General features: G+C 45.9%; 1 protein-coding gene and 1 non-coding gene across 2 annotated transcripts; one reads left to right on the forward strand and one right to left on the reverse strand.

Moving 5' to 3' along the window:
* Nucleotides 1-1,060: 1,060 nt before the first annotated feature.
* MPC2 (mitochondrial pyruvate carrier 2) lies at nt 1,061-18,605 on the reverse strand. Its single transcript, XM_049776629.1, has 5 exons — nt 18,270-18,605; nt 5,975-6,015; nt 4,547-4,631; nt 3,820-3,931; nt 1,061-1,284 (listed from the first exon to the last, which is right to left on the reverse strand). The coding sequence occupies exons 1-5, from the start codon at nt 18,376-18,378 to the stop codon at nt 1,248-1,250; spliced, it is 384 nt and encodes a 127-aa protein (XP_049632586.1). The 5' UTR covers nt 18,379-18,605; the 3' UTR covers nt 1,061-1,247.
* Nucleotides 5,262-5,368, forward strand: LOC126015074 (U6 spliceosomal RNA). Its single transcript, XR_007497975.1, has one exon. It is a non-coding gene; the product is annotated as a U6 spliceosomal RNA (small nuclear RNA).
* Nucleotides 18,606-18,713: the final 108 nt, after the last annotated feature.

Consider the following 18,713-nt stretch of genomic DNA (forward strand, 5'->3'; position numbering starts at 1 on the left):
CTCCATGCTATCTCTCCGGCCCCGACACACACACACTTTATATATGGAAGCCTAGGGTTCGAATCTCCATTGCATAGAGTATATATAAACTAAATTTTAAATTAGGGGACACACCTTACAGTGCTAGGGGATCCCAGGTGCCAGGAATAAAATGAGGGTTCCCTGTATACAAAGCATATGTTCTGAGATCGCTCTCTGCCCTCAATAGGTACATTTTAATAAATTTTGGGGGGTGATGATAATAAAGGTTGCTTTTTTGTTTTTGCTACATCTGGCAGTGCTCAGGGGTTACTCCTAGCTCTGTAATCAGGAATCACTCCTAGAGAGCTTGGGAGATCGTGTGGGGTTCTGAGGATTGAACCCAGGTTGGTTATATGCAACCATCATACTATTGCTCCAGCCCCCAACATACATTCCAAACCAAGCCTATAAGTGACTGGGGAAAGAGAAGAGAGATAATCCCTCTGCAAATCCTCTTCAATTTGCCTCTAAGCCTTTCTACCAGTGATGGTGAAGAAATAAAAGATCCAGTGCAAGGTTTTCAGATAATCGCCCAGTGTTGGGCAATTATTATTCAGAAAGTTCCTTTTGTCACTTGTTTCTTTTTGTTGGTTTTGAAAGTTCTCTAGTTCTCTCCTTGCAGTGCTCAGGGGACCCTATGTAGTTTCAGGATCAATGAGCAAGGTCAGTACCCATTTGTACAATCTCTCTGGCCCTCTCTCTACTTTTAGTGGCAACCACGCTTCAAGACAGCAGAATCTTTTTTGGTGACACCTGGTGGTGCTGAGGAATTACTCCTGGCTCTGTGTTCAGAAGTCACTCCTGGCAGGCTCGGGGTGGGGGGGTACGACACCGACCAACCATATGGGATGCATATGGGAGCGGGGGTCCATCCTGTGTTGGCCACATGCAAGGCAAATACCTAACTGCTGTGCTATCACTCTAGCTCCAAGACAGCAGAATCTTTCAGCCACACCCTACTATGATAAACTAGTGAGGAGGAAGCTGGGGAGTGCGTGAGTTGAATATGGCGCAAATGATAAGTTCTGAAGGGCATATGTAAAGAGACACTGTTTATTAAACAGTTGCTTTATTTTCCTGTAGAATCAACTCATTGACTACTTAGAATATTTCTATTTCCCCAGTGTAAGGATAGTCAACACTACTTTATGAATAACCAAAGAATAGATCAAATGAGGTCCCGGCAGCCATCTCCACATTTCAACTGTTGGGTGGATCAGGAACTCTTATTGGTTTGCTTTAGCTTTGAGTTGTTGGTTGTATCTACAAAAGAAAATAGCAAGAAAGGCCAGAATGAATCCCAGTAGACAACTTCATGGAAAGATCGGACCAAAGGCCTTTGTTTTCAGTAATTAGGAGCAATTTTGGTGGAAAGACAAACCTTAATCCCTGGCATCTCATGATCACTCCGAGTCCTCTAGAAGTGATCCCTGAGTGCAGAGTCAGGAGTAAGCCCTGAGCATCACTATGTGTGGCCCCAAATTAAAAAAATAAACATATATATAAAAAAAAAGAAACTGAACCGGCAAATTTTTTTGCATCTGATTTTTCTAATTGCCAAATAGCTGACATCTGATTTCGTTTTTTTTTTTTTTTTTTTTGGTTTTTTTTTTGGGTCACACCCGGCATTGCTCAGGGGTTACTCCTGGCTGTCTGCTCAGAAATAGCTCCTGGCAGGCACGGGGGACCATATGGGACACCGGGATTCGAACCAACCACCTTTGGTCCTGGATCGGCCGTTTGCAAGGCAAACGCCGCTGTGCTATCTCTCCGGGCCCCTGATTTCATTTTTGATCAGAAGTAGCACCTATATGTATGTGTTCATGCCTGAAATGAAAAGACAATGTATGTCTAACATATCAGGTACTCTATAGCCCTTTTATGCCCCCAGAAAGTGAAGCTTTGTGAGAATAAAATCCATGAAGGATGGAATCTTGTTTAATCAATGACAATTATCCTAGGCCAGCAGGCTGTGTGGGATGAGCTTTCGGAAGCTCCGATAACCTGATGGCTGAGTCCAGAGCCTCAGCTGTCATTCCCTGCTTGTCCTAGACTGCAGGGTGGATCACAGGGAAAGCACCAGTAGGACCCCAGTCCAGGAAATCTCCCAAGTTCCAAACTTTTCCTAACTGCCCAGAGACCCCCAGCACTAAATAGTTCTAGCTAAATCCCCCTTTTTTTTTATCTTTTCTGAAAAAGGGCCAAACTGTTTCTGAATCTGTATGTGACATTTAGTGAGCATTCTCTTGCGTAAGTGCTGTAAGTGAACAGGAGATCAAAATAGGAGGTTGTCCAAGAAAAGGATGTTGGGACTAAAATCGCCATAAAATCACTGAAGTCTGAGAGAATGCTGGTTAGGAATGCTGCAAAATAATTTAGCCTGCATGTTTATAGCCCAGTTTGTTTTTTCCTGCAATGATTGTTTATAAAGTGACCAGTGAAGCTAAATATGAAAATATAAAGAAAGCGAGTAGGGATGGGACTCCCTGACGTAGAAGACTGTCTTCTGAAAGCAGATAAGTGAGGATACCCAGGCCTATATTTTGGGGGGGAGGGGTCACACCTGGCAGTGCTCAGGGTACACTCAGAAATTGCTCCTGGTAGGCTTAGGGGACCATATGGGATGCCAGGATTCAAACCACTGTTCTGCATGCAAGGCAAATGCCCTACCTCCACGTTATCTCTCCGGCCCCAAGGTCTATATCTTTATTGAGATTTTTTTTTTTCAGGCAAAGAGCTGTAGTTTGGGACCATGCTCTGTAATTTATTAAGGTTCAACAGTTCAAAGTTAGACTATTCATCAGAGGGGAGCTCACTGATTCGAGCAAATTGACCCCTGGCAAATATTAATTGATGTAATGGTGCTTAAAATTTCCAGATTCTAGAGGAACAACTTTCAGCAATCTGGGATAGGGGTGGGGTGGGGTCCTGTAGCTGGTACTTATTTACATTTAAAGTCCAACAAGTTTATTATATGTAACTGAGAGTAAATGCATAAACACAGAAAATTACTTGTCATTTGCATGTTATTCTGATAAAGGAAATCATAAAATAATAATAGATTTAAAATTCAAATGATATTCTCCTAATACCTTTTCTTTTGATTTTGGGTTACACCCAATGATGCTCAAGGCTTATTCCTGGCTCCATGCTCAGGGGCCGTTCTTGGTGGGCTCAGGGGACCCTATGGGATGCTGGGATCAAACCCAGGTCAGTCATGTGCAAGGCAAATGCCAGACCAACTGTACGATCACTCTGGCACTCTCTTAATATTTTTGTTTTTGTTTTTGGGCCACACTCGGCAGTACTCAGGTGTTACTCCTGGCTCTGCACTCAGAAATCGCTCCTGGTATGCTCCGGGGACCTTATGGGATGCCAGGGATCAAAGCCAGGTCTGTGCAAAGCAAACACCCTACCAGCGTGTTACTGCTCTGGTTCCCCCACCATAATTTTTTTTTTGTTTTGTTTTTTTTTGTTTTTGGGACACACCTGGTGGTGCTCAGGGGGTTACTCCTGGCTGTCAGCTCAGAAATAGCTCCTGGCAGGCACAGGGGACCATATGGGACACCGGGATTCAAACCAAGCACCTTTGGTTCTGATTGGTTGCTTGCAAGGCAAACGCTGCTGTGCTATCTCTGCGGGCCCCATAATCTTTTAATTTAACTCCTAAGACTTTTCTGGAAATGTTAAATTTCCACTTCAGGCACATCCCATATAAGCACATTAAAAGAGAAAAGCAACAATAGCCTCCTGGGTTGCCTCATTTTTTTTTTTTTTGCCTTTCCTAGACTCACTTACCTCCAAATACGATAGAGTTGCGAGGTACCAGCTAGCCCAAGAAAGAAATTGACAGCAAAGAGACTCCAATTTTTGGGAATAATTACAAGTGAGTACCTTGACCAAACAAACCCTGTTGAAGCAAAATATATACATTTATTTTAAAAAAAATCAAAAGATAATTTTTGAACATGCAAATTATAGTAAAATAGTTATAAATAGGGGGGACTACTACAATAATGAGTCAAAGAACAAAGAAATGGTTTATTCTAAGTGCCTTGATTACACTGACACAAAACACTCCTGACATTTAAGGAACTCTCTGAAACAAATGAAGAGCAACTGCCATTGTTTCCTACTGCTTATAAAAGAGATTCAGGGCATGAAAATATAAATGTGGAAAAGAAGCCCCAGGTCCATTCATAATAACCCCCCCTCCATTTATAATCCATCATCTTGATAAGAAAACACTGGGAAATCTGTGAGGGTCAACAGTCCAGATATTAAGCCATTAAATAAACTGGGAGATAAAACAAAAATATTGCATGGCCTATCGGTAATCTTTCTTTGGTGGGAGGCACATTGATAATGCTCAGGGATTACTCCTAGCTCTGCATTAAGGAATCACTTGAGGCAGTGCTCAAGGATGCTGGGGATTGAGCCCTAGTGAACTGCCTGCAAGGCAAGTGCCCTCCCTCCTGCGCTCTCGCTCTGACCCTGAACAGGAGAGAACTTTTTATAAGCTTACCTGTGGCTGTTAAGACCAGCGACTGAGCTGTGCTGAGTTTTTCAGCTGGTCTGGCCATGTCTGCTAACCCCGCACACACCAATCCCTGGATTCACACAAAACAGAAAAGCACCGTGAGTTGGGGAGAAAGAAGTTTTTACTTTATTTACTTAACTATTTTTGGTTTTGGGCCACACCTGGTGGTGCTCTGGGCTGACTTCTGGTGCCCAGGAGAGCATATGGGTCGGCCTTACTCACAGTCCTATTGCTCTGACCCCTTCTTTGTTCTCTTGAACACTGTCTTCCATAGAATCCTGAATCCTAAAACACTTTCTGATGAGCCTCCACTAGAACAGCAGTCATGGGACCAGACCACACAGTAATGTTATTACTACGAAAGAGATAACTACATAGAATGAGACAACTCCTCCCCCACCCCCCAGCCCCCAAAAAAGCCTACACACTGCTCACTCAGTCAACTATTTGGGACATTCTGCCACATATTTGCCAGTGCACAAGATGATTTAAAAAAAATTTTGGGGAGCCAGGGAGAAGAGCCCAAGAGTTCAAATGAGGCCCCAAAATGGATCCCCGGCACTACATGAACTGGACCACTGGGCCTGAACAGGCACCATCTCCCCAGGCCAGCCACAGAATGAGACTTCAGGTTCTGCAATAGAGTTTGGAGAGAACTGCACAATGAAAACACTTTGTAAGATTAAAAAAAAAAGATACTGTGCTCACTTCGGCAACACATATACTAAAATTGGCACGATACAGAGAAGATTAGCATGGCCCCTGCACAAGGATGACACACAAATTCGTGAAGCGTTCTATATTTTTTAATGTTGCACTGGTGATGGGGGGCGTTCTTTCATGACTGAAACCCAACCATAATAATGTTTGTAATCAAGGTCTTTAAATAAAATATTATTAAAAAAAAAAAAAGGATACTGGTACCAGTATCTTTAGTTCTGACTGTAAACTAATAATGAAAGATAATTCAGGAGCCAGAGTGATAGCACAGCAGTAGGGCGTTTTCCTTGCACACAGCTGACCTGGGTTCGTTTCCTGGCATCTCATATGGTCCCCCGAGTCTGCCAGGAGTGATTTCTGACTCAGAGCCAAAAATGACCCCTGAGGACTGCCAAGTGTAGCCCCAAAACCAAACCAAACCAACCAAACAAACAAAAAAAAGGTAATTCAGAGGGTTTTAGTGACTTAACCCTAAAGTTTTATTAGGAGGTATTTTGTATTCTTAGGGTCCTTCACTGTTAATTATTTGATCATAAGTAGGCTCCTAGGAGGCCTCTTATTTTAAGAAGTGAGTGAGTGGAGGGACTATGGCTGATCCAGAGATTACTGAATAGTTATATGAAATTACTTAAAACAAAAAAATAAAAGCAAGAATTGTTCTTTCAGCAATCTATGCAAAACCTCAAGACTTACCCATTTCATGACTGGAGCCCAGAAAAAAATTGTTCTGGGGCCTGAAAAAAAGAAAAAAGAATTCAGAAAGGAAGCTATTATTTTAATAAATCACATTTCATTACATTTCAAAAGCTGAGTATCTCTAACCATTTTCATTGTGCCTTTGATAATAAGCTTTGCTTTAAAGGAACATCTAGAAAGTCACGACAACATTTTTATTTTCACATTAGTTATTTTGATCTTGTCCATTGTTTGCATTTTTGATAACTTGATAAAAATGAATGAAATAGAACAGAGACAGCTTTGTTGTTTTTGTTGGCCCCATCCAGCAGTGTTCAGGGCATACTCCTGGCTCTGCTCTCAGGGATCACTCCTGATGTAGCTCAGGGAACTGTATGGGGGAAGCCAGGAATTGAACCTGACTCAATTACATGCAAGACAAGTACCCTATCTATTGCACTCCTCAGTTCTTTGGAGAGATTTTTTTTTTGGTTTTTTTTTGGGCCACACCTGTTTGATGCTCAGGGGTTACTCCTGGCTAAGCACTTAGAAATTGCCCCTGGCTTGGGGGGACCATATGGGACGCCGGGGGAATGAACCGAGGTCCCGTGGTCCTTCCTTGGCTAGCGCTTGTAAGGCAGACACCTTACCTCTAGCGCCACCTCACCAGCCCCTTTTGGAGAGATTTTAACTTCTGGCTTTTCTGGTCTAGTAAAGTGTAGGCCTCAAATCTTCCTACACACAAAGCTTTAATTTCTTTTTTTTTTTTTTTTGGTTTTTGGGCCACACCCGGTGACGCTCAGGGGTTACTCCTGGCTATGTGCTCAGAAGTCGCTCCTGGCTTGGGGAACCATATGGGAAACCAGGGAATCGAACCTCGGTCCATCCAAGGCTAGCGCAGGCAAGGCAGGCACCTTACCTCTAGCGCCACCGCCCAGCCCCTAGCTTTAATTTCTTTTTTTTTTTTTTGTGGTTTTTGGGTCAGGTCACACCCGGCAGTGCTCAGGGGTTACTCCTGGCTTCATGCTCAGAAATTGCTCCTGGCAGGCACAGGGAACCATATGGGACTCCAGGATTCGAACCGATGACCTTCTGCATGAAAGGCAAACGACTTACCTCCTTGCTATCTCTCCGACCCCTAGCTTTAATTTCTTAATATGAATAGTTATCAAACACTAGGGGACCATGGTGGAGACCCTACTGATTATAGTCAATAATCCTCATTTTCTTGTGTGTACACAACCTTTATTTCCATATATATATATTTATATTTATATATATGTACTTTGGTTTTTGGGTCACACCCGGCAGCACTCAGCGGTTACTCTTGGCTCTGCACTCATTAGTCCCTCCTGACAGGCTCAGGGGACCATATTGGGATACTGGGATTCAAACCAGGGACCTGTCCTGTGTTGTCTGCATGCAAGGCAAAGGCCTTACCACTGTGCTATTGCTCCAGTCCCTATTTCCATATTTTCGTGCATGTCTCTGAGTTTGTGGATTTTATGTGGTAGGGGTGACTTCCATCTTCTGACTGGGGGTGGTCTGTGATCCCAGGCAGTGTCCAGACATACCCTCTAGCATCCCCACAAACACCAGCTCCCATGGAAATGTAAACAACTTTCTTTGGGAAAGTAAAGAGGTGGCTGGAATTCCCAAAGAACCTTTGAACCAGGAACTCAGAGCTGCAGAGACTGGGCCCTTTGAGAATCCACAAGTCACTTTGCCTCCAGCCCCTTCCCGATAGCACCTACTGTGACACCCCTGGGTGAGGGAGCTGCCCCATCAACAAACAATCCCACCCCTACAGTCAACATTTGCAGGGCTGGCGTGGGACAGGACTCAGGGTAAGGATCAATCAGGCAAATAGCCACAGGGTCAATACCTGCCATCTCCCATCAGTCACTCCCAATGGTCTGTCCAGTCTCTCAATCCCCATCACCCACTTCCAGTCTCCCACTGGCACTGTCCCTCTCCTAAGGACACTTCAACTTAGACTCCAGCTTGGCTCTGGACTCCCAAAGCTGCCCATCCAGGGGAGTATGTCTGGCCCTTCACAGCAGAAGTGGCCCCCTCTGTGCCTTGCCACGCTGGCTATGGGTTTTGGGGCATAATACATCATCTTTGTAAGCTGGTCTGAGCTGCCTTGCCCATGCCTGGGAGAGGGGCTCAATAGAAGTCTAACTCAGGGCCTGCCCCTCCTCCCACTGCCCTTGATAAGACTTCATTCTCATGGGTACTGGATGCTGTGAGTGGATCTTTTTGAACCCAGGCTGTCCTGTGGAGTTGAGTGCCTGAAACTCATCACCTGTTTTCTGGGTCCTGAGCCGCCCGAAAGAAGAGCTTGTCTGAGGCTGGGAAAGGAACAGCGCACTTCGAGAGTATCAGTTACCACATTTATTTTTATCATGGGCTATTCCAGGCTCTGCTTTTGAACTCAAGTGTCCCACTCTTTCCCAGTCAAAGCCAAGGCTTCCTCCTCAGTACAAGGCTCCCCTGCCCCTAATTCCCTCCCAAGCATTCAATTCTCTAGATCCTACTTCCTCTCCACACTTAGAAAGGTTGATCCTTCATGGTGAAATAACAGAGCTTCTGAGTTTCTGGTCTGGTAACTCATTTACTCCTTCCCCAACCCCCCAGAAGAGCGAGGTGATAATGAAAAAAAAATTAACTGTAACTCTCCTCTAACCAAAACACCTCAAACATGATAATCAGGGTTACTAAGGGAGGGGAGGGGAGAGATGGTTTTAGTTAGTGATTAATGTCCAAGAATATAAGGACATTCTAAATTTCTCTTCCTTCCTTCCTTCCTTCCTTCCTTCCTTCCTTCCTTCCTTCCTTCCTTCCTTCCTTCCTTCCTTCCTTCCTTCCTTCCTTCCTTCCTTCCTTCCTTCCTTCCTTCCTTCCTTCCTTCCTTCCTTCCTTCCTTCCTTCCTTCCTTCCTTCCTTCCTTCCTTCCTTCCTTCCTTCCTTCCTTTCTTTCTTTCTTTCTTTCTTTCTTGGGCCACACCCGGCAGCGCTCAGGGATTACTCCTGGCTGTCTGCTCAGAAATAGCTCTCTCTCTCTCTTTCTCTCTCTCTCTCTCTCCTTCCTTCCTTCCTTCCTTCCTTCTTCCTTCCTCTTTCTCTCTTTCTTTCTTTTCTCTCTCTTCCTTTCTTTCTTCTTTTTGTTTCTGGGTCACATGGGTCACACTCAGCAGCACTTAGTGGTCACTCCTGGCTCTGAGCTCAGAAATTGCTCTTGGGAGACCAGAGATAGCACGCAGAAGGACCGTGGTTCGAAACCTGGCATCCCATATGATCCCTGGAGCCTGCCAAGAGCGATTTCTGAGTGTAGAGCCAGGAGTGACACCTGAGCACTGCTGGGTGTGACCCAAAAACAAAAACAAACAAAAAAAAGAAATTGTTCCTGTAAGGTTCAGGGGGCCATATGGAATAGTCAGTGCAAGGCAAATGCCTTACCTCACTGTGCTATTGCTCAGACCCCAAGAAGTCTAAAATTCTGATTTTACTTAGAGGAAGGAAACTGACATGCACCATAGCTGGGAAATCTCTGCAGATAGTCTTTTCTTCATTGGGAAGCTGAAGTGATAGCACAGTAGAAAAGGTGCTTGCCTAGCATGCATCTGACCTGGGTTCTATCCCCTGCACTCCATAGGGTCCCCTAAAAGTAGAGCCAGGTGTAAGTAAGCCCTGAGCACTGGCAGGCATGACTCCCAGCCCTTCTCCCTCCCCACAATTTAAAAAGAATAAAGGAGAAAAAAAAAGTTAGCTGTGTTCACAGCCACACAATGATTAACCATTTCAAAGAAATTTATTTTAGTTCGCCTTCCACTTAGCTTAGCTAATCATTTTCTGCCTGAAGAGTAAATAAGTCAGGGGCCAGGGAGATGCTGAAAGTGGTGAGAGTGGTGTCAGGCAAGCTCGATTCCCATCATCCCCTTCAGCCATCCTGGGTGTGGCCACAAGCCACCTGGGCCACCCAAATTTAAAAATAAGGGCTCCGGGCCGGAGAGATAGCACAGCAGCATTTGCCTTGCAAGCAGCCGATCCAGGACCAAAGGTGGTTGGTTCGAATTCCGGTGTCCCATATGGTCCCCCGTGCCTGCCAGGAGCTATTTCTAAGCAGACAGCCAGGAGTAACCCCTGAGTACTGCCGGTGTGGCCCAAAAACCAAAAAATAAAAAAATAAAGGCTCCTGGAGCCGGTGAGGTGGTGCTAGAAGTAAGGTGTCTGCCTTGCAAGCGCTAACCAAGGAAGGACCATGGTTTGATCCTCCGGCATCCCATATGGTCCCCCCAAGCCAGGGACGATTTCTGAGCGCTTAGCCAGGAGTAACCCCTGAGCATCAAACGGGTGTGGCACAAAAAAACAAAAATAAAAATAAAAAAATAAATAAAATAAAATAAAATAAAATAAAAGGCTCGAAAAGATAGTTGAGCAGGAAGGGTGCTTGCCTTGCATGTGGCCTACATGGGTTTGATCCCCAACATCTCAATGGTCCCTGGACACCATCAGAAATGATCCCTATGAATGGAGCCAGGACTAACTTCTGAGCATTGCTATGTGTTACCCCAAAAAATCCTCCCCAGACTAAAAGAAAAGGTTAAATATGGACATGTCTGAGTGAAGGCTCAGAGACAGTATTCTGGAAAGAGCAGTCAGCCTGAAGTGGAAAGAGCAAGGAAGAAGCAGTATGCTCTTTCAACATTTCTAAAACACTACTAAAATCCTAAAACCAATTTTTGCTTGTCTTTGGTTGGGGGCCATATCCTGCAGTGCTCAGGTAAGTAAGTAAGTAGCACTGGGTCAGCTTCTTGCAGGGCAAGTGCTCTACCCACTGTTCATTCTCTCTGGCCCTCTGAAACTCAAGTTAAGACTAACCGAGTCTTTGGAAATAGATCCCATCCAGAGTCAGCTCAGTGTCACCCAATCTTTGTCCCGACAGGTCTGACAACACACAGTGACACAGTCTCATGGAAAAGCAATAAAAAACTGAGATAATTAAAAAACTGTGATAACCCGAACTGTCTGGAAGGCTCTAGAGTTATGATAAGTTGAAGCATAAACAGGATAACTAGCTAACAGTCCTTATGTGGCATGACAAGACTGGAAGCAAAAATACTGACCATACACATCACCTTAAGAAGTTTAATTTTAGGGGCCTGAGTGATAGCACAGTGGCTGAGCATTTGCCTTGCACTCCGCTAATCCAGGACAGATCCAGGTTCAATCCCCAGAATCCCACATGGTCCTCTGAGCCTACCAGGAGTGATTTCTGAGCGCAGATCCAGGGATAACCCGAGAGCTGCCAGGTATTGCCCCAAAACCAAAAAATAAATATATAAAATTCCAAAGAAGTTTATTTTGGAGGGGGGAATGCAATCTCAGGCTAATCGGAAAGGAATCAGACCTGTTATTGGACTTGGCCCTGCATCATTGTGGATTGGAAACTGTACTAGACTTGTGGACAGAGAGCACCTGAGAAGCACTAGCCTCAAGCTTAGCTAACCCCAATTCTATTCCCAACACCGTTTAGGGTTCTCTCTGAGTCCCCCTAGGAGTGATTCCTGAATATAGAGCCAAGAGTAAGTCCTGAGCACCACCAGGTGTGGCCCCAACGCAAAAACTTGTCTATAGGACAAACACTTGGAAGCTGGTATTAACTAGGTCTCAAAGAGAAAGAAGTTTTTTTTATTAAAACTTGTTTCCTAGCATTCCCTTCCTGTCACTTTTAACTGTTTGTCCCACTTCCAAATCCAGAGTCATTTTTCTTAATTTCTTATACCAGAGGAAGCAAGTTTACCTGCTCCGGATCATGTGACAAGCTTCTTACAAATCCTAGGAATCGGTACTAGTTACTCTTTGACACAGATAGCGAATGCCAGAAAGTATTGGCTTGTGTTTGCAGAAAAGCAGGTTCTGATTTCACCCTCAGAATGGGAAGGAGCAGTAATCTTTATGGCTAATACAGAGATACAGAATCTTTGTATCTTCTGGAATGCCTTATCAGTCAAATAGCTACCTGTCATATCATGGCCTGAATAATTATTTGGGCCTATAATACCCAGAACATTTTGTATAGAGAATCACTTTTCAAAATATTGATTGGAACAAGTTTTGGTGGAAATTCCAAATTCAAAGATGGAGTGAGGACCTCACCAAGATAAATAATCTTGCCCTTTAAGGGTTCCCTACTGACTTTTTTTTTTGGTTTTGGGGTCACACCTAGTGATGCTCAGGAATTACTCCTGGCTATGCGCTCAGGAATCGCAACTGACAGGCTTGGGGGACCATATGGGATGCTGGTATTCGAACCACCACCCTTCTGCATGCAAGGCAAATACTCCATGCTATCTCTCCGGCCCCAATTTTATTTTACTTTTTTTTAAGTCACACCCAGCAGCACTCAGGAGTTACTCTTGGCTTTGCACTCAAAAGTCACTCCTGGCAGGCTTGGGAACCATATATAAGATGCGGGAATTGAACCGGGATCTGTCCTGTGGTGGCCACGTGCAAAGCAAACGCCCTACTGCTGTGCTATCTCTCTGGCCCCTGACTTTTATATTTAGGAAGCACTGGGCTCAGGTGCTCATCTTATAAAACAGGTGAGAAGCCCAAATAAAAGGACATGAAACCCTGATATCTCAGTAACCACCTGGTCTTTCTTCCCCAGTGAATTTTGAGATTCTTGACCAATAATAAAGGCCAAACACAGCAGATTTCCCAAATTCTAAGTATCTGAAAAAGACCATAAGAAATGCCTGTGTCCCCTTCCTTTTACAGACAAAAAAGAAAAATAGACTTAAAAGTGAACTAACTTGTTTTGTGCTCAAATAGTTCTGACTGGAGCAAGCAATAAGCAAAATGGAATTTTCTGAATTGAGAGCTTGTCTGTTATGTACCACCACATACTTGAGATGTTATTTTCCTTTCTCTTGTCATTAAATACTCTTTTTTTGGTGGTTTTTTGGGCCGTACCTGGCGGTGCTCAGGGGTTATTCCTGATGTTATTCAAGAGACCATATGGAGTGCTGGGAATCAAACCCAAGTTAACAACTTGCAAGGCATGTGCCTACTGTACTATCTCTCTGGTCCCCAAATAATAGTCTTACATGGCCTGAAAATGATGGATGAATGAAGGCTTTGAAAACTTGCTTCTCCTTGGGACAGCTGATGAAGAAAATTAGGTCAGGTATGAACAATCTTAATTTCTATTCTTTTGAGGGGGATAAAAGGAAGTGTTTGGAGGCCGGAGAGATAGCATGGAGGTAGGGTGTTTGCCTTGCATGCAGAAGGACAGTGGTTCAAATTCTTGTGTCCTGTGTGGTCCCCCATCCCCACCCCCAGCACCAGGAGTGATTTATGGGCCTGGAGCTAGGAGTGACCCCTGGATGCTGCTGCTGCAGGGGTGTTACCCAAAAGCCAAGAAAAGAAAAAAAAAAGGTGGAGCTTGGACCCGCACTGGTTATGCATGTCTTTGTTGGGGGGGGGATGGGCACACTGGTGGCGCTCAGGGATTACTCATGGCTCTGTGCTCAGAAATCATTCATGGCAGGTTCGGGAAACCATATGGGATGCTGGGAATCAAACCATTCCTTTTAACACATACTCTTACTAGTAAAAAAAAAAAATCCTAGCATGTGGCTTCTTTATATAGTTAATTTAAATAACCTAAATAATCTCGGTTGGTTGCGTTCGAGGCACATTCCCTACCTCTGTGAAACTCCGGCTCCTGGTTCTGCATTTCTGACCAAGAGAGTACAACCGGTGCCTTTCATCCTGTTTACATCTGGTTGAAGAACCCTGGCTTGTATTCTTTTTCTCTCTCTCCCTCTCCCTCTAATCAGCATAGGCAGAAGGGGGAAAGCTGTGGTTCAGAGAGAGGTTTGCCAGGTTGACTTTCATCTCTGATGTTTTTTATTTCTTTCCCCAACTTTACCCAGATCTGACACTCATTGTAGAAAAGGTAGACAGTAGGATTTCATAAACGTGTATATTGCAAAATGCCTACCGCTGCTGATGGCGTTAATGTTTATTGCTTCACCTCCTTTACAAGTTTTTTCCTGCCAAGAGGCAGTTTCAACCCCTTCCCTGCAGTTTCCACACATACAGACACAGCCCCAATGGCGTCCGTGACAGCCCCCAAACAAATTCCTCTACTAAACTCTGGTCACTGTTAGAACAGTTCTCAAGACTCATTTTTGTTGTTGTTTTTGTCTTATAATTTGTTCGTTTTTTGGATCCACACCTGGCAATGCTCAGGGCTTATTCCTGGCTCAGTGCTCAGGAATCACTTTTTTTTCCTTTTTCTTTTTGGGCAACAACCGGCTACACTCAGGGGTTACTCTTGGCTATGCGCTCAGAAATGGCTCCTGGCTTGAGGGACCATATGGGACACCGGGATCGAACCCAGGTCCATCCTGGGTCAGCTGCGTGCAAGACAAAAGCCCTACTGCTGTGCTATCACTCCAGCACTCAGGAATCACTCTTGGCGGTGCTTGCGGGGTGGGGGGAACCCTATGGGATGCTGAGGATCACACTCAGGTTAGCTGCATGCAAGGCAAGCGCCCTCTCAGCTGTACTGTCTCTTTGGCCCCAATCTTACATTCTTTAAACTTTTTTTGTTTAGGCGGTCACACCTATTGGTTCAGAAGTTATTCCTGGCTCAGTGTTCAGGGGCCCCAAAGTGCTGGGGATTGGCCCCCCAACATGCAGAAATGTGCTTAGCTCGTTCATCTATCTCCCTAGCTCACGTCTGCAGTCTTTTTAGACCTGTGATTCTTCCATTCCTTTGAACACATACTTTTACTAGTAAAAAAAAAAAAATCCTAACATGTGGCTTCTTTATATAGTTAATTTAAATAACTATAAACTAAACTATAGTTTATTTAAACAAACTACTTATGTATCTTTGGTGATACCGCAAAATTCACCGGTCCATAGATGTATAAACAACTGCATTCATTCAGTCTTGTATAACACATACATGCTTAAACAATGGAAACTAAAGGATTAAGTCATTGTAAGCATAAATAGAAGCTCTATTTTTTTTCCTCTGCACATTCCAGTATTTCATTCCATATACTCCAGAGGACGGTGAACCCCATTCTGGAGCCCCAAATGACGCTGGCTGGCATACTCCTCCCTAAGAAGGTGTTGGCATTTTAGTTTTTTCCAAGTGTATGTCAACACAGCAGCCAGCAGGACTTCAAGGTCATTTCTCTCCACCCAAAAGGGTCATTGAGCCTTTAGCTTCAGGAGGTATCTGGGAAGGTGACATAAGTCCTGGTAACTGCATGGAAATTGATGTTTGGGACTCTTGATTCTTTCTCTTCAGAGATCTCTAGAATGGCCGGGAATGATACCCAGGAAATGGGTTCGAGACTAGTTATTGTGGATACCACTGCAGTGGAAAATCAAATATAAAACATAGTACTCTAACACATATCTCATGACAGAGTCCTGCTACCTGTGAGGGCCAGTACAATGGATAAGGCGGGTAGTGAGGATCCCAGTCCAAAAGCTCCCTTGCTTGTAGCTGGGTGTAGCCCCAGAGTTCCAGAAGCAGCATTATACCCTCACACTGGACCTATTGCCTGGTTGGCTGAGAATCTCCAAAAGGGAAGCCCAGGCTCCCTGACACCCCTCAGAACACTCCATAGGAACATTGGGACCCACAAGGACCCAGCTTTGCATAGCCTTGTAAAAATCTATTCTGTGACTCTTGTCTCACATTGAAACTATCTAATAATCTAACTTACTATATAGCAATAACTTACAATATAACAATACATATACTGTTCACTTTGGGTAACTCCTTTTTTGTAGGTGTTTATAGGGTCACTACCAGTGGTGCTCAGGAATTACTTCTAGCAGTGGTGCTTGGGGGACCGTATGGGATGCTGGGGATCAAACCTGGGTCAACCACATACAAGGTAACCATCCTCACCACTGCACTATTGCTCCAGCCTCCAGGCTGAGTAACTCAAAATAATCACTCTTCAAATGATAATGGATCTACAGTTAACTTTTCATGTTTCTTCATTTCTACATTGGTGAACCTAGTGTGCGTGCATTTGTGTGTGTGTGTCTGGGACCACATCCAGAGATGGTCAGGGTTTACTACTCCTGACTCTGTGCTCAGGGATTGCTCTTGGTGGAGCTTTGGGTAGCATTTTGTGGTGCAGGGGATCAAATCAGGGTCTGTGTGCAAGGCAAGTGCCTTTACTCCTGTACAATATCTCTATCTTTTAGCCCCAAGTCTGTATCTTTAATTTTTTTTTATTTTCTGTTTTGGGGGCCACACCCGCCAATTCTCAGAGGGTAATCCTGGCTTTGTGCTTAGCAATCACTCCTGGTAGGTTCAGGGACCATATGGGATGCAGGCAATTGAACCTCGATTGGATTGCAAGGCCTTACCCATCATCCACTCCAGTCCAACTGTAAGATTGCAGGGGGAGGTGTTCTTACTGAGGACTTTGATGGGCAGGAATGAACATTTCCTGAAAGTCTAAATGCTAACAAACACACATATTTTCTTTCCAACGCCCAGCATTCAATTCTTACAACTATCTTTTGCTAATTATGACTTCCTTTTTTATAGACTGAAAAACATGTAAATTTGATGGATTTCAAGTCAAGGTCAATCAGCCCAGTGTCAAATCTAGTTACTATCTGGCTTCTCCAGCTGTGAGGTAGAACTTGGGATCAAAGAATTGAGCCCATCGGAGAACAATACTGAGCAAAACACACCATCAACAAACATATTCTGCCTGATGTCTGATTATAAGTTAAGACATAATTAGATAGGGGAGAGGCCTTGGAAAAGATCGTCCTAAAGCCATCATCCAATTCTGTACTAACATCCTTAAAAAAACTACCAATTCTATACTTGCTCAAACCCAAAGCTTCAGTGGGGACTGGGGTGAGTAGACTGGGATCGGGGAGCTGCTTCTATTTCCCTGGATCAACAGAGGCACTGCACAACCCCCACTCGTTTAGAAAATCATTGCCACAAAACTGAGAGAAACTGAGTAGAGCTAAGAGAAAAGAAAACAACTTCCTCATTAAATAAACAAAACCCTCTAGACACTCAGTCTTAGGTTGGGCAAAGCAGGGTGGAAAATAACCCTATGCTGAAGGATGATCCCCAAAGATAGCTTGGTTCATGGCACCTGGGTGCTCTGGGCTTCCAAGTAATTGAGTCACAGCTGGGTTTGTGGGGCTAATCAATCTCCATGCCCACATCAATTTCGGAGAAAGGCTTCAATCTTCCACTTTCCTTTTTCCGGGAGGTTGGGGTGTGTGTGTGCACGCAAGGGTGAAGCAGAAGCTTGGGGCTCAGGTACCTCTTTCAAATGCAGACTCATTTTCTTATTGCCTAAGTGTGTCACTGGAAGGTACCTCAGAAATCTGGAGTGTCCAGCGGCCCAGGGTTTATCGCTGGCCCATTTTAGAAAATGTACAGGATTCTGCATCTCAAAGTCCTGGGGAAGCACTGGGACTTTCTACTTTATACAGAATTCTTTAGCCCAGAGAGCACTGTTTAGTTGCCACGTTGGGACCCAAGAGCGCAAGAGGACATTCACTACCCACTGCATTGCTCTGCCCGCAATATAAGAGCTCTATGGTCTCTCTCAAGGTGACATCTCCAGGCAGGTGGTAGAGCAGAAGGGAATCCAGGTGAGTCCCTGCGACAAGGTCGGGGATGGTGGTGGGGGTAGGGAAGCGAAACCGGTAGTTGCACACAGACAGACAGACACAGACTCGGGCCAAAGTGGGGATGGGGGGCGGAGAGACACGCACGAGCCCTTCTGCAAGGGGGGGACGGATCCGCGCGCGCTGCCACCGGTTCTGAAGTCTTGGGTAACGGACCCAGCAGGCGGGAGAAAGCGTGACCTTTACTGGGAGCCCTTGGGTGCCACCGGCTCGGCTCGGCTCCGCGCGCGCACGCACCGCACCGGGACACGCCACTCCGCGCCCTGGACCAGAGCAGAGGAGGGATGGAGGAAGGCCGCATGGGTGGGAGAGCTCCAGAGGCCATGGGGGTAGGAAGAGCGCGCGAGAGGAGGGAGGACGGAACCCGGGAGAGAGGGTCGAGCCAGGAGGTGTCGGGTGTGCACACCTGGGTGCGTCGTGGATGCAAGGAGGTGGTGGAGGGTCTGCAGGGTGGATGGAGCAGGGAGGGAGGGCTGCGCGGGCTCCGAGATGCAAAGGCCAAGGGGGGCTGGGCAGCGCGGGGCGCTGTCATCCGGCCGTCCAAGGTCCCCGCGCAGTCCCGGGAAGGGCGACGGAGGCCAAGGCCCGTTACCTGCGGGGTGGTTGTACATGGGCCTCAGTTTTTCCGGCAGCATGAATTCCACTCGATCCATGAGCCGGTGGTAGGTGGCCCGCAGGCCTCGCGAGCCCGCGGCTGACATCTCCGCCCCCGAGAGCGAGCGGCCCCGGGGAAGTGAGCGGCCGTGCCTCGGTCCCGGGCTGGGCTGACAGCGGGGGCGAGCGACTTGTCGTGTGTCTTCCCCAGCGGCGCGCGGCACCTCGCGGGGCGTCCTCGGCTCCCGGGCGCGTGCCCTTCCCGCGGCGCTCGGCCTGCCCCCGGCGACCCGGCCTGGGGAATCCTAGCGGAGAGACGGAGGCTGGAGGAGGGCGGAGCTGTCACCGAGACCCGCCCTCCCCCGGCCCGCCTCCCGCCGAGTGGGAGGCGGAGTCATGGCAACCGCGCCAAACAGATTGGTCTCCGCGCTTCCTTCCCCGA

The sequence above is a fragment of the Suncus etruscus genome, chromosome 7 (genome assembly GCF_024139225.1).
Source record: "Suncus etruscus isolate mSunEtr1 chromosome 7, mSunEtr1.pri.cur, whole genome shotgun sequence".
NCBI lineage: Eukaryota > Metazoa > Chordata > Mammalia > Eulipotyphla > Soricidae > Suncus > Suncus etruscus.

What these genes read in the sequence shown, in the direction of transcription:
- MPC2 (XM_049776629.1), bottom strand. Translation starts at nt 18,378, where the DNA reads ATGTCAGCCGCGGGCTCGCGAGGCCTGCGGGCCACCTACCACCGGCTC. An exon ending in GCTGGTCTTAACAGCCACAG is followed by an intron (nt 3,932 to 4,546) that starts GTAAGCTTATAA and finishes TTGCTTCAACAG; the next exon opens with GGTTTGTTTGGTCAAGGTAC. An exon ending in CAACTCTATCGTATTTGGAG is followed by an intron (nt 1,285 to 3,819) that starts GTAAGTGAGTCT and finishes TTTCTTTTGTAG; the next exon opens with ATACAACCAACAACTCAAAG.